Here is a 14,606-nt window from a genome sequence, read left to right on the forward strand (position 1 = left end):
ACACCTCAAGTTGTCCTTGCAAGGGATCTTTGTCCCCAAACCCCACCAAGCAGCAGGAATTTCATAGCCCAGCTCAGTTTATTCCCCCTGCTGCTTTAACCCCAGCCATTCCCTAGCTCCTTCCTACTCCAAGGAAGTTTGGCTGAACACCTTAGGATAGAGAAAAGACCCACTGACACAAATCCGTGCCCCAGGGGCAGACAGACACACACACACACACACAGAGCACAGGGTGATGCTGCCGCTGCCTCCAAGCATTATCTTTAGAGACTGGGCAATGGCTTTGCTCCCCAATTAATTATACATGCTCTGTGGTCCGTCTGGGAGGCATTAATGGCTCCAGATGCGGATCATGGGGCTCTGCGTGGCACTGTAAACATGCTGGAAGTCCAATTTGGATTTCCCCGGGTGCCTCATTTAAATGAATTATGTAAACGCTTTCCCCTCCTCTTTTGAGCAGCAGCCAGTCCGGCTGCTGCCCGACGTGTTAATCCCATGAATAAAATAAAAACCAAGGGAGTCCGTGCATTAAAGGGAAGGGGAAGAGGCTGCTGAGCCTCCGGCTGCACTGGCAGCACCTGGGGACCGGGGCGGGCCGAAGGAGATGGTTCGGCACTACGGCCACCCCCATTGCTCTGGACCTGCGGGTTGCCGGCAGGTTCCCCCCCCTTCTGCAAGGTCCTGAACTCCTCGGTGACCCGACCAGCTCCAGGAAGGTGCCGTCCTCAGCCCTGCATTTAGATTAAGTTTAATTTGGCATTGCAGTGATCACAATTACCTTTCTTCAAGCAAACTGCTGAGAGACCTCTCCTGAGTTCCTCAGTTTCCCACCTTACTCTTGTTTCCCCCATATCCATCAGTTTGAGATGCCCCCCATCATGGACAGCAAATTATTGCAATTAAAGCCACCTCAGTAGGAAGTGTCTGAGTTGAAGTGGGGATTTGCTGACACAGGCAGGGTCTGATCCTGCTCTCCAGGCTGGGGCACGGACAGGCAGGGAGGGGACCCAGCCCAGGGCTGCACTTTCTGCTGAGCAGATGTTTGCTAATGAATTATTCACCCAGAACATCAGAGGGAAAAGGGTCACTCTGCTTCTGAACCAATGTGGCTGCGAGTGCCACAGGCTGGCCCACACCCACAGAGAGAATCACAGAATTGTTTTGGTTGGAAAAGACCTTTAGGATCACCAAATCCAACTGTTAACCCAGTACTGCCTAGGCCACCACTGACCCATGTCCCTCAGCATCACATCTCCGGGGCTTTGAAACCCCTCCAGGGATGATGGGGACACCACAAGACAGGAAGCATGGGACAGGGTGCAGGATGCAAAGACACAGACTGAGGAATGCACAGGGTGTGGGGTGAGGGATGAAGGGTGCAAGGTGTAGGTTTCAGGGTGAGGGATGATCCTATGAGGAGAGGCTGAGGGAGCTGGGGGTGTTGAGGCTGGAGAAGAGGAGGCTCAGGGGAGACCTCATCACTCTCTCCAACTCCCTGAAAGGAGGTTGGAGCCAGGGGGGGGGTTGGGCTCTTTTCCCAGGCAACTCTCAGCAAGACAAGAGGGCAGGGTCTCAAGTTGTGCCAGGGGAGGTTTAGGTTGGAGATGAGAAAGAATTTCTTTCTGGAGAGGGTGATCAGGCATTGGAATGGGCTGCCTAGGGAAGGAGTGGATTCTCCGTGTCTGGAGATCTTTCCAAAGAGCCTGGATGTGGCACTGAGTGCCATGGGCTGGGAACCACGGGGGGAGTGGATCAAGGGTTGGACTTGATCTCTGAGGTCCCTTCCAACCCAGCCAATTCCATGATTCTATAATTCTATGAAGGTTGGGTGAGGGGTGCGGGGTGAGGGGTGCGGGGTGCCCATCGTGTGCTATCAGCACCCCCTGGTGGTTTAGCGCCAGAAGCAGCCTGGAGCGCAGCAGCGCGGAGTGGGAGCTGAGCACCCCACACCCAGCGGGACCCAGCACCCCACGCAGCGCTCAAGCTGAGGGGGCACCAAGGCTGCACACCGCGAGACAATCCCCTCTCCTGGTTATCCTGGGGGCAATGCCCCCACGGTGCCGTTTCAAAGAATGGTTTGTGTTGGAAGGGACCTGAAAGCTCATCCAGTTCCAACCCCCTGCATGGCAGGGACACCTCCCCCCAGCCCAGGTTTGCCCTCTAGGTGCCAGGGCATACTGGTGGCTCCCCATTGCCTGCTATCACCCAGCACACCCGGTCCCTGCAGCTCTCCATCCACCCCTCTCCCTGCTCATCCTTGTGCCCAGCACCACTCCCTCTCTAGGGCAGAATTTGGTCTTGGCTCCTCTGCGGTTTCCAGCCAGTGATGACTGCCCAGTGCTCTGATGGATCCGGATCCCTCTGCACAGCCTCTCATCCCTCAATCACCAGCATCCCTCCTTTGGTATCACCAGTAAAGCTGCTAATGGTGAATCCAGTTCCCATTCCCAGGTCAGTGAACACAAGCTCTGAACAGACCCAGCCCTGGGACTGAGCCCTGAGGACCACCACTGGTCACTAGTCCCCAGCCAGATGCAGCTCCATTCACTACAACCCTTGGAGCCTGCATTCCAGCCAGTTCTTCACCACTGCACTGTGTACCTGCTCACCCCACAGCTGGACAACTTTTCCAGAAGGGTGCTGGGAGGGACATCATCAAAAAAGCCTTATCGAATTCCAGAAAACTTTATATCCACCACCTTCTCTTCATCTACCAGGTGGATGACCTTATCATAGGATATCAAATTAATTAAACAGGATTTTCATCTCATCAACCCATCCTGACTGTGCCTGAAGATTGCATTTCAGTAGCACTCACTAGGAACTTCTCCATCATTTTTCCAGGTATTGAAGTCAGACAACAGCTCTGTAGTTTCCTGTGTCTTACCCCACACTCTTCTTGTAGATGGCAACAACACTGGCCGGGCAGCTGAGACCTCCCAAGGACCTTTTGGACACGATTGAGATGGGTTCCTGCCATAACACCCACCAACTCCTTCAGCACTCTGGGATGGAGCCTATCAGGCCCCATGGACTTAAGAACATTCAGCTGGAGCAATGGGTCCCTTATAACACCACTGATCTGCAGCATGATCCTCTGACCCTGGTAAGTGGGTTGATGGTTGACAAAAGAGTGAGAAAACATCACTGGGTTTCTTGGTTTGGGCTTTAAAGCTTCTCTAGCAAAGCAAAGCAGAGGAACCCAAGCCAAGCATGGGTCCCTGGGGCTGGTCTGACCCCATGCAGTGCTCCAGCGGTGGCCATGCCCCTCCTGGCAACAGCTTCTGCCCTCCCCATGCCAGGGCCATGGAGCTCTGCCCCACCACCACCCACCAACCTGCTCCTGTGGGACAAACACAGCACTGCTGGCATGGGGCTGGACAGGAGCAGCAGGGAGCTGAGGGAGTCAGAACCTCACCTCAGCCCATTAGTGTAGAGTTAAATGACCATAAAATGTTTGTTATTCTCCAGAAGAAATCTCCAAAGCCCCCTGAAGCGATGCCAGCCCTGCCCACATGCACAGGGCACCTGGCTGTGCTCCCACCTTGGCCTCAGGCCTGTTTAAGATTACCCCACCACCCCACCACCTCCCACACACAGGTAAGGAAAGACCCCAGAGGACAATCTGCCACTGTTATCCTAAACAAGACTTTATTAAAACCTCTCCTCCTGTGGGGACAAGAGCCCTGGAGGAGCCGGGGCCACATTTTGTCTGCCTTCAGCCACCAATCCCCAAGATTCATGTCCCTCCAAGCTGTCTGGGGAGGAAGCTCTGGCCAGGACACAGCCCCCACACATGGGATGGTCCCCAGGCCCCCCTCAAAAGGCACCACGGTCCTGGGATACCAAGCAAGACAGGAGCAGCTGGTAAAAACCAAACCCTCCCAAGGCGAGGTGGTTGACTCAGCTAGAAGAAGAGGGTACGGAGCTACCAGAAGCAGCCAAAGGCACCAGACAAACACAAGAGTTTGTAAGAGCTCTAAAAACATCCTTGCTCAGTCCTTGCTGATTTTCCCTGCTTGGTACTTCATCCCTTTTAGACTAAAGAAAGAAGGCACAACCCAGTGCAGCTGCTCCTGCATGCAACACTTCGGGCTAAGGCAGAGCTGGGGTTGTCCCCAACCTTGAAGGACATGGCCATGGTGGCTCTGACCCAGGGGTGGGATGCTCAGGGCCACCTCAGCTGAAGTCCCGGTCTGGCAGCACCAGTGGAGCCACCAAGGTCCAGAGGTAGAGCAGCAGCCCAGCCCAGCTGGAGCAGATCTTCACCCACACGGCTGTCCAAGGGCTCCTCAGCACCTGCAAGCTCTCATCTGGCCTGAAACCACAAACACATGGATGGCACCCACCAACCACACCAGGGAGGGATGGGGACTGTGAGCACCGAGACACGGGGACATGTGGAGGGGATGCAAGAGCAAGAGAGGAGCCCTGTGCCTGCAGCCATGCAGCTTCTGCAACTCCTGCTGCCATGCAGCTCTTGCAGCTCCTAAAGCCAAGCAGCTCCTTCAACTCCTGCAGCCATGCAGTTTGCCCAGGGGATGCAACCACCCTGCTGCAGCCAACAGCATCTCCAGGGCTGTGTCCCTGCTCCCCCAGCATCCCCAGGGATCCTGGGATGCGGCCAAGGGTGCTGCATCCGAGGAAATGGCAAGCCCAGGTCCAACCTGCCTCAGGCAGCCCCATGTTACCTAGAGATAATTAATGCTAATTAGGATGCCTGACAAGCGGGCTTGAACACGGATGCATCTCCAGCAACATTTTTGCCCAGCATACAAGCAGGGAGGGGGTCAGGAGGAGGGGGACAGCCCCCAGCCCCCCTGGGAGCTCACCTGTACCAGTTGGTGAGGGTCATCATGATGTAGAGGGCAGCCAGGAGGAGGCAGAGGTGGAAGAAGGTGTAGTTGTAGGTGACACCATCCTGCTCGTTGTCATAGGCACGGTGCAGCCCCTCCTCTACAGCCCCTTCCTCACCCCCTGCCCTCCTCTCCTCTGTCAGCATCAGTTTGTTGACCTGGGGGTGGTCTGAAGAGCGGAGGCTGTGGGCAGAGGGGGAGTGGGCTCAGGGCTGGCTGCCCAAAATCACACCCCCCTCCCTGCCCACCCACGCAGGGGACAGGCAGGGCAGACTGGGGGGTACAGCTTGTAGGGGAAAAAGTTGCACCCGTGACCCCCTCAGGGCTGTGACCCTGTGGAGACCAGGAGTCTAGGACAACTGGCCACGATTAACTGGCCACCCCTAATTCAATGAGATTAATCAATAATGAGGTAAAGGTGATTAAATGAAATGTGGGAACCAAAACATTAGTGAGAAGATAAAGGCAATGCAATCAAACGTGAGATATCTTCTAAAAGTAATGTTAAACAAATGCAATTAAAAAACCATTGAACTACAGGTTTTAAAAGTGAAGTTAAACAAATGTGCTTACACAACACCCAAAAGATTTTTTTTTAAAGTTATGTTAAACAAATGCAATTACAAAACATCCAAAACCATTTTGTAAAAGTTACGTTAAACAACTGCAATTCTAAAACATCAAGACGTAGTTTTTAAAAGTGATGTTCAGGACTGTTTGCATTATGTTTGAATGTGTTGCCTCTACCTCATGAATAATTTTTTGTATTACAAATCCCATGACTCGTACACTCTAACTCCCCTTTTTATAACATAATATAACATAATTACACGTGGTTTCCTTGCAAAAATGTCAGTTGGCAGCAGCCAGTTGTCCCTTTCTGGGGGACCAAGACAACTTTACTTGAAGCACTCAGTGACAAAAGCCCTGGCCCAAGCTGTGACCTCCCCAACAGAATCTCCCTTCCCCACAAGGATGGGACCATGCAGCCCCCGGGGACATGAGCCCTGTCCTCACCTGATGAAGAGGGTGCAGAGGATGAAGATTATCAGCCCTATGATGCTTGGGGCATCCCACCAGGTTGTCAGTGGCTGGTTGGCCATCACTGAGCTGGTGCTGTTCCTCACCAGCAGTGTGGGGTTACAGGTCTGGGCTGGGGGGGACATGCAGGGGTTTCAGCACCTTCCCCCAGGGATTCAGGGAGGGCAAAGCACCCACCTCAGGGTGTGATCCCCTTCCCCAACCCAAGGTTGTGTCCTGCTTACTGGGTACATTGGCCAAGGCAGACCAGGTGACATAGATGGTGTAGAGAGTGATGAGGGATGCCTGCAGCAGCCCAGAGTGTGGCTGAGCATCCTGCAAAACCAACAGTGGGGGCTCAGGGATGGTGTCCTGTGCCTCAGGGTGACACAGCCACCCAGTGCCCCCATACCATCTCACCTGGATCTTGGGCAGGATGGACACGGCAGAGACGATGAGACAGAGAATGAGGTTGATGCTGATGAGGACCTTGCCCTCTGTGCAGCCCTGGGGTTTGGTGTAGTAGACATAGAGCAGCACCACGGCCACAATGGAGGCGGCGTAGAAGATGAAGGTGACGATGCAAAGGGCTGGGGAAGGAAGGAAGAGGGAAAGAGGCTGGAGCAGAGCCCCAGGGGTAAGTGTCCCCATTGGTGAGCTCCTGGTGCTGCCAGCTGTACCCACCTGCATACCAGCCCTTGGCGTTGCTCTCGCTGGCGTTACGCAGCCACAGCTGACTCCAGGAGTGGGCGAAGTCGATGAGCAGGATGAGCTGGATGAGGATGAAGAGGAAGGAGCCGACCACACCAAAGTAAAACCAGACTTGAGGGGGAGAGATGAAACGAGGAACAGGTGGGATAAGGAGACCTGGGCACTGGGAGGGGCACCAGCAGCAGGGGTGCTGACTCCAGCCCTGCTGGAGCTGAGGGTTAACCCCGAGCTGAGGATTAACCTCGAGATGCAGAGCAGGGGCAGCTCCTCACCTGAGGTGAAGGCACCATCTGGGATGTAGAAGGCCCCCACTGTGATTCCCACCAGCACCAGGAACTTGAAGAACCAGAAGCTGAAGGAGAGAAAAGGCACCATCTGCAAGTGGGAACCCAAGTGGGAAAGGGGTGGGGATGTCTGCCTCCTCCCAGCACCTTCCCCCAGGGACAAACACTCACCCATTCTGAAGGGCAGCCCGTGGGTCCTTGCTGCTGCGCACACACACCATCAACACAGCAAAGAGGAAGAAGAAGGAGGCCATGGAGAAGCCCATGCGGTACACAGCTTTGTGACCCAGGAAGCTGGAACAGTCAACGTGGGTCTGGACCCCCAGGACAGAGCCAGTGCCTTCACAAAAGCCAGGGAGCTGAGAAGGCAACAAGAGGGTGGGTGAGCATCATCCTGCACCCATCACCATGGTGCTGCCACCAAAGATGGGCCAGCCCAATGCCACCTGTAAATCCAGCAGTTATCCTGCTCAGGGACAGAAGTGAGAGGGCACAGCTAAAGACACCAGCTCAGTGGAAAGCTGGGGTGAAACCAGCATTTCCCAAAAACTTGGTCCAGCCTTAGCATTAGCTTGGCTGGCAGACCTCAGCTCCCTGCAGCTCAAGTCCCACCTCCAGGAAGGTGCAAGTCATTTGGCCAGTTTAACCCCCAGAAATGGGATGAATGTTCAAAACTCCTGAGGGACATCCATGAAAAACCACATAATGCATTAAATTATCCCATGGTGTAGAGAAACAAGACATCCAGGTGCCTCGAGTTGCCAAAGAGTGGGTGTGAGTCCACCTGTGCCTGGTTAGGACAGGCCCCTATTGGGCATGAGCAAGACCAGGGGGCCAATAAAGGTGGAACTGACACCCACAGAGAGCTCAGCTCACTCTTGTGTGAGGCAATGGAGAGGCCAGCAGCTCATTGAGCTTCAGGAGCAAGAAAGGCTCCACTTGAGGCACCTGGATGTCTTGTTTCTCTACACCATGGCACTGTACCCTTTGTGGAAAACCAGGGTTAATAACACCCTCTCCCAGTAAAATGCTTTAAAAAAAAAAAAAATTAACAGAAGCAACATCGTGCCCCAAAAAATCACTGATTCAGCTTCACATACCCACCACAAGATAAACCTTCCCCATAGTGACCAAGCCCAGTGACCTCTGAGAGCTATTTACCTTGTGCAGCTCCTTCTCTACTCCAGGGATTATCATAATGATGGAGACAAGGGTGCCAAGGAAGAGGAAGAAGGTGAAGAGGAGGCGGGAGATGGTGGAGTTCTTGGCTGAGGGGCAGCAGCCACAGAGCAGGCATGGTGCAGAGCCACAGAGACAGGACACCTGCAACAGAGCATCCCCATGTCAGAAGGGTCAAAACTGGCCTCTCAAATGTGTGCCCAAATCAAGCTGTATGGAGATCTGCCCAAAAATCCACCCCATTGCACCAGGTGCTTTGAGCATCTCACCAACCTACAACCCATGGGAGACCATGGCCCAAGATCTCCCAAAAAAAGTTGCTGAAAACAAAAAGCCACAGGAAGAGGTTCACTGCAATAACCAACCAACTTGGAAGATGACACCAAGAGTCCTGGGGACATCCTCATCTTTCTGTTTTGCTCCTCAGCAACTGCATGCCAAAAAAAACCCTCAGGCCAAACCAAAGCCCTGCCCTGCAGGAGCCTCCTTTCTTTACAACAAAAAGAGTTTGCAGAATAACCTACGGCTGTTTTTTAAATCTAATACAGGATGGAGAAGAAACAATTTCAGCATCATAGTTCTGTCATCCTTCTCCCTCCCCATATAGGTGGTGAAACTGAGGCACAGCATCCCTAGAAGTCTACAGTGGGCCATGGCTTCCCAAATCCAGCACTGGCAGTGCTGCTGGGTGCACCCTCACTCCAGGGGCTGTGCAAGAGCAGGGAACCAGGGAAACTTTGGCTTAACTAAACCCAACCTCAGAAGAAGGTTGGTTTGGGGGTTCCTGCACGAGAACTGCAGAATAAGGCTTGCAGGGAGAATAAGGAAATCTTTTATTAAATTCTATTCTTAGATTTCCCTGGCTCCTGCATTGGGAGCTCCTAGAGGAGCACTGGGGAGATGCTGTTTGCATCCCACCAGTTGGATCGGGCTGGGCTGAGTTGAATTTTGCACCTCCAGTTGATTTGAGTTGAATTCTGCTGCTCTGGTTGAGTTCAGTTGAGCTTGGCTGCTGTTCTCACCAACTTCTCCAACAATTTGGATATTCACCCACCTATTTATTACCTTCAAGGTCTGGGAGTGCCTCAACCATTTCCCTTAGAGGGAGAACAGCAGTTGGGGTTTTGCATAACAGGTTTTAAAGCTTATCTAGGGCAGGAATGAGGATATATCCACAGCCACCTCTGACTGAGACACCCCTGAGCCAGATGGGGAAGGTTTTCAGCCTCTTAGTCACTCACACCAGCCCTGGGATCTCTGGCACATCCTCAAACCTCTTTCTTCCCATAAGAGGGTGAAGTTGGAGAGGAAATAGGGCACTTTCAAGCAAGAGAGTGAAAGGAGCTTTTTGGGGTGTCACTGCTGGGTCACTAACCCACTTTGTTATGTGAGCAGAAAGTCCCAGGTTAAATATTTGGGGGGAAAAAATAAGGGAATTATGTTACTGAATTGAAGATGCTGCACTCTTGGGAATTATCTGGGTTGGCTGGGGTGGTCAAACCAACATCTCACCTCAAGGCAGAGCAGGTGGTGATGCCACTGAACCAGAAGCCAGTATTGACCCCATGCAAATAAACAGATGAGCTGAAGTGCTAAATAAAATCCAAAAGTGTCAAATAAAGGAGCCAATAACTAATTGAAAACTAAGCTCCAAACACTGCCACTCTCCTTTTGGTGGAGAAGGAACAGTGAGGCTTTTGGGACAGACAGCCCAAGCAATGAAACAGCAAAATACACCCCAAATCCTCCAAAATAGGGAAACTTAAGGCAATTTGCCTTTTTTTTTTTTTTTTTAATGCTGGAGTGAAGCCATCATAAGTCCACAGCCTCCCCCAGCCCAGGCACAGGCCCAGGGAGCAGGTGCCAGGAAGTCTCTAGCTGCACCTATTTCTCAGAGAGCAAGGAGAATATTTGGAGTTTGTTTGAAATACTACTACTTCTCTTTCCAAATATTGTTCTCTAGCTGAAATGCATTCCCAAATCCACTTATTTCAAAATTTACAGCTTTGGGCATTTGAAACCCCTATATCAGAGTCAGCTCCTCCCAAGGAATCCCTGTGACCATCTCTGGTCCTCAGCAAACTGCTTCCCATTTACAATCTTTCTTAATTGATTTATTTTGCTTTTGATTCTTCATTTCTTCCCCTTGAACAGATCTTCCTCTCCTGCACTTGAGACACACCAGCACTTGCACTTGCAAGAAGGAGGAAGGTTTGGCTCTCTCCCACTATGAAGGGATGAGCATGTGCTGTGTGTTCATTTATCTACTTCCTAATTATGCCCAGCAATCAATATTAATTAAAAAGTGCTCAGTTACCAACTCAGATGCACATTTCTCATTCATGTGAAAAAATAGACATGGCAGAAAAGAAAACCAGATGTTGAGCTGCTGTGTGAGCAAGGCACCAAACCCACAGTCAGGGATATTTATAAGTGATCATTTTGATGTCTCCAAATCACTAGAGGTGGCTTTGATTTTTTAAATGTTTTTAAACATCAGCACCTCATTATCAGGGAAAAAAATCACCTCATGCCTGATTTATGCCTCTTTACCCACATTCTTGCCCCACATCCCAGCCCCAGAAGAGCCTGGGTGGAGCTGACAGTACCCCCAGGAGCCACAGCGGGTGAGAACCTACACATCCCATGGGAACCCTCATCCCACCCCTCCAGGACCTGCTCAAAGGACACCACTCCATGGTTCCAACTTGAAAGCAGGAAAAAGTGCCCTTCCATTAGAGATTGTTTCCTTTCAGCCTCAATAAATGCACCACTTGCACAAGAAAGTATTTACACTGTGCCAGCTTTCCCCTTCCAATACAAAACAAAACAAAGAACAACAAAAATCCCTTTGAATGCCAAATTATGAAGTTGTTTGACCTGCTCTAGCAAAGCACCTCACTGCACCCTCACCCTGAGGCACTCCTGTACCTCTCGCTCCTCTCAGTGCCAGCTGAAACCAAAACCACCTGTCCCAAAATCACTGAAAGTGGCCTGGAAAATCATGAGGTTTGCTGTTGTTTAGGGAGGTTTTGGGATCTGGGGGTTCAGCCCCACATACAAGCATCACTGAAGATGTGCAGGAGGCACAGCCTTGGCTTTGCCCTGGGGTGGTGCTGGTGGAAGAGGATGAAGGGATGTCCATGAGGCCATGGCAGAGCTGGGCTGAGGGAAATCCTTGGTGCAGCCTCCAAACCCTGTGGTTGGCCTCTGGGAAAGCTGCAGGAGGGATGAGGTAGTTTCTTGTGTGAGGTTTTCAAGAGCCTGCAGCATCCCTGGAGCCTGCTGGGGCTTTCTTTCCAGGAAAAACTCCTACAGGTCAGAGCTCTGTGGACATCAAGTTTCACAGCCTCTTGTAATCCAGGGAAGGCAATCGTGGAGGTAACAGGGTACAGGGTGCAGCAGCCCCATCCTGACCTGCTGGGTGCAGCAGGAATACATGAGGGACACTCTGCTGTTCCCAAAGATGCTCCTAAGTATGAAGATGGCCACCAGCCAACCAGCAGCACCAAGGGAAGTGGGTGCAGCATGAGAGCGATGGATTAATGAGGAAGCATCGGTTTTCAGCTGCTGCAGATGAAAGATAAATCTCTCCAGTTTCACTATCAGCTTCCTCATTAAATCCAGCTCACCTCCAGCATGACTCAGCCACAAGGACTGCTCTGCTCACTGCTCTGTCTGGAGCTGGGAGACCACAGTCTGAGCTGAACAAGCTTTGTCCACCCAGCCAGTGGAAAATGACAACATGAACCCAACTACACCACCCCCAACATCACCAGCCCAACTACATCACCAATGACACCAATCCAACACCACCACCACAACACCCTAACAACAGATCTTCTGCAAGCTGCCTTCACCCTGGCAAACCCAGGGACACAGAGACTGAGTCAACCAAAAGCAATGTCGAACAACCAGTCTTTTTCTCTGTTAAATCAACAGCCTGGCAGGTTAATCAGTACCAAATCCACAGGGCTCAGGAAGCTGGTGACTCCCAAGCCTGGCAGGTGGCTTTGCATTGGTTCCGCTGGAAGGAACAGGAGAACTAGAACTGTGTAGCAATTCTACCCTGTTACCAACCACAGCCTGGGCCAGAAATGTTTTTTGGGGAAAAAAAACCAGCATTAGGTCAGAAATCTCCCTAGTCCTACTCTGGAGTAACTCCCAGGTTCTTCAATACCTCCTCCTAAGGAAAAACATCAGCCACGTGTTGCAATCTATGGCCTCACAGACCACCCTACAGCTGATCTTGTTTCAGAAACTCCCAAACTCCTCCAAAACTTTGAGGTCAAGTTGTGAAACTGGCCTCATTCCCAGGTTTCCAGGTCAGCTTCTCCCGTGTTGTTTTCCCAGCCCTGCCCTGGCCCCATGCCCACAGGTGAGGCAATGCCAGGAGAGGCCGTGGGCAGTCCCTGCGTCACCAGGCACAGCACCCGCAGCACTCAGCCCTGTATCACCAGGAATGGCACCCCCAATCCTACACCCTGAGTCTGTCCCGGGCCATGGAACCCCAAACAGAGATTCCACACCCTCAGACCTGTACCCCTGTCCTGGCTCCTCCCCTCACTCCATCCCCAGCACCCCACTTTAGGTCTCAGCTGTGAGAATCAGGCAGGACCCCCAGCCCCTCAGCATCACATGAGTGCAGCAGGATCAGACCCACCAGTGTATCAAGGCAGGGGGGGGCAGGACCCCCCAACTCCCCCAGGTGCAGCAGGACTTCACTCTTCCAGCTCCCCACATCCCCAAGTGCACTGGAATGCACCACCCCAGGCACCTTCAGAATCCACCTTCCCCCCAACCATGATGTTCATGAGCCCCAAGTTCTCCGGGGCAAACCTTCTGGGTCCCCCTGGGACCCCTTGGTGCAGCGGGATGCTCTGTGCTGGGTGTCCTCTGCATCCCCCAGGGGTCTCCTATATTCCCCCATACACACAGAGGTGCGTTCCCCGGGGGTTCCCCACATCCCCCATGTACACAGGAGTGCATCACTTCGGGAGAGCCCCGCATCCTCCCCGTACAGAGAGGTGCATCCCACAGGGGTTCACCTACATCCCCACGGCTCCCCCTTATTCCCCCGGTTGCAGCGCGGGCCCCCTCCAGCCTTCCCTCGAAACCCCACGCGTCTCCCCCGCACCCTGAGTGTATGCCGGGCCACATCCCCGGGGTACCCCTCAGTCTCCTCCTGGGGCCTCCTCCGGACCCCCAGCAGCAGTAGCAGCGACTGCCCCGCCCTGGGCAGCCCCCGCCGGAGCCATCGCGGCCTCACTTCCCTCCCGCCCCCCTCCCGGCTCCCTCCCGGTTCCCTCCCGGTGCCTCGGTCGGGCGGACACTCACGCAGCTCAGCAGGGAGCAGACGCCGAGACAGGCCCCCATGGTGAGGCCGCAGCCCCCCTTCTAGCTCCCGGATCCCAATTCCCTGCACCCCGCTCCCCTCCGCCGCTGCGCTGTCTCCGCCCGGACCGGCCCCGCCGCACCGACCTCCCGCCGCACCTCCCCAGGGGCGGGTCCCTTCCTTTCCCTCCCTTTTCCCTCCCCTTTCCCTACCCGCTACCCTACCCTAGCCCATCCACCGCCCCCCTTCTGAGCTCCTCATTTGCCGCCTTCGGACCCGGGAAGCGGTAGCCCGGAATCCCCAGGATACCCGTAATGCCTCCGGGGCTGCTGCTCAGGACCCACTGCCTCCCCTCGAAGCCGCCCTTGGGAAGGGGATGGCTCCCTTAAAGGCAGCTGGGGGTCCCGAAGGGCATTTTGAGTGTGGTCTCTGGGAACCGGGTCCCCTTGGTAAGGTCGGGTCGAGTCCCCATCATTGCCTGTTCCCGGAGCGTCTGATTGGGTGCCGGGGGTCCTTCGAAAGGGAAATTAATGAAGCCGAATGCTGCTGGTACAGCCAGATGTGGCCTTGCTGAACGCTGCTGAGGGGAGACACGGGGTCAGAGATGGCTCATGGGGCTGAGGGGGGAGCTGGGGCAGGGTCCCATATACATCCCCCCCTGCACACCCCCGCGGAGCAGTGGACACTGCTCTGCTGCTGCTGAGCGTAGTGCTGGGGCTGAGACAACCCGGGACGTGCCAGCCCACTTTTACAGACCCTAAATTTAGATGGTGGGAAAATCTGTGAGCATGTGGCAGCAGAAAGGCTTCAGGGGCACAGCGCTGGGGCAGCCAGGCAGCCAACATAGAATCATAGACTTACTGAATGATTTGGGTTGGGAGAGACCTCTAAAGGTCATCCAGTCCAACTCCCCTGCAGTCAGCGGGGACACCCTCAACTAGATGAGGTTGCTCAGAGCCTCCTCAAGCCTCACCTTGAGTATCTCCAGGGATGAGACCTCAACCACCTCCCTGGGCAAGCTGGTCCATTGTTCCACTCCCCTGATGGTAAAGAACTTTTTTTGTAACATCCAATCTAAATCCACATACATCTAATCTAAACCTACATGGCCTCAGTGTCCATGAGGCAGAGGAAGGGGTGATGCTTCTTGCTTCAGAGGGGAAGCTCCAGGGTTTGGCCTCTGCTCAGCAGTTGGCAGGAATGAAGAGCAGCTTTGCACAA

The 14,606-nt window shown here is 53.5% G+C and overlaps 1 protein-coding gene across 1 annotated transcript; it reads right to left on the bottom strand.

The window, feature by feature from the left end:
- Positions 1-3,629: 3,629 nt before the first annotated feature.
- Positions 3,630-13,498, bottom strand: SERINC2 (serine incorporator 2). Its single transcript, XM_030464523.1, has 10 exons — positions 13,388-13,498; positions 8,033-8,194; positions 7,043-7,230; positions 6,860-6,939; positions 6,561-6,698; positions 6,297-6,466; positions 6,122-6,212; positions 5,874-6,009; positions 4,833-5,039; positions 3,630-4,318 (listed from the first exon to the last, which is right to left on the bottom strand). Exons 1-10 carry the CDS (start codon positions 13,424-13,426, stop codon positions 4,180-4,182), a joined length of 1,350 nt encoding a protein of 449 aa, XP_030320383.1. The 5' UTR covers positions 13,427-13,498; the 3' UTR covers positions 3,630-4,179.
- Positions 13,499-14,606: the final 1,108 nt, after the last annotated feature.

The sequence above is a fragment of the Calypte anna genome, chromosome 23 (assembly GCF_003957555.1).
Source record: "Calypte anna isolate BGI_N300 chromosome 23, bCalAnn1_v1.p, whole genome shotgun sequence".
Classification (NCBI taxonomy): domain Eukaryota; kingdom Metazoa; phylum Chordata; class Aves; order Apodiformes; family Trochilidae; genus Calypte; species Calypte anna.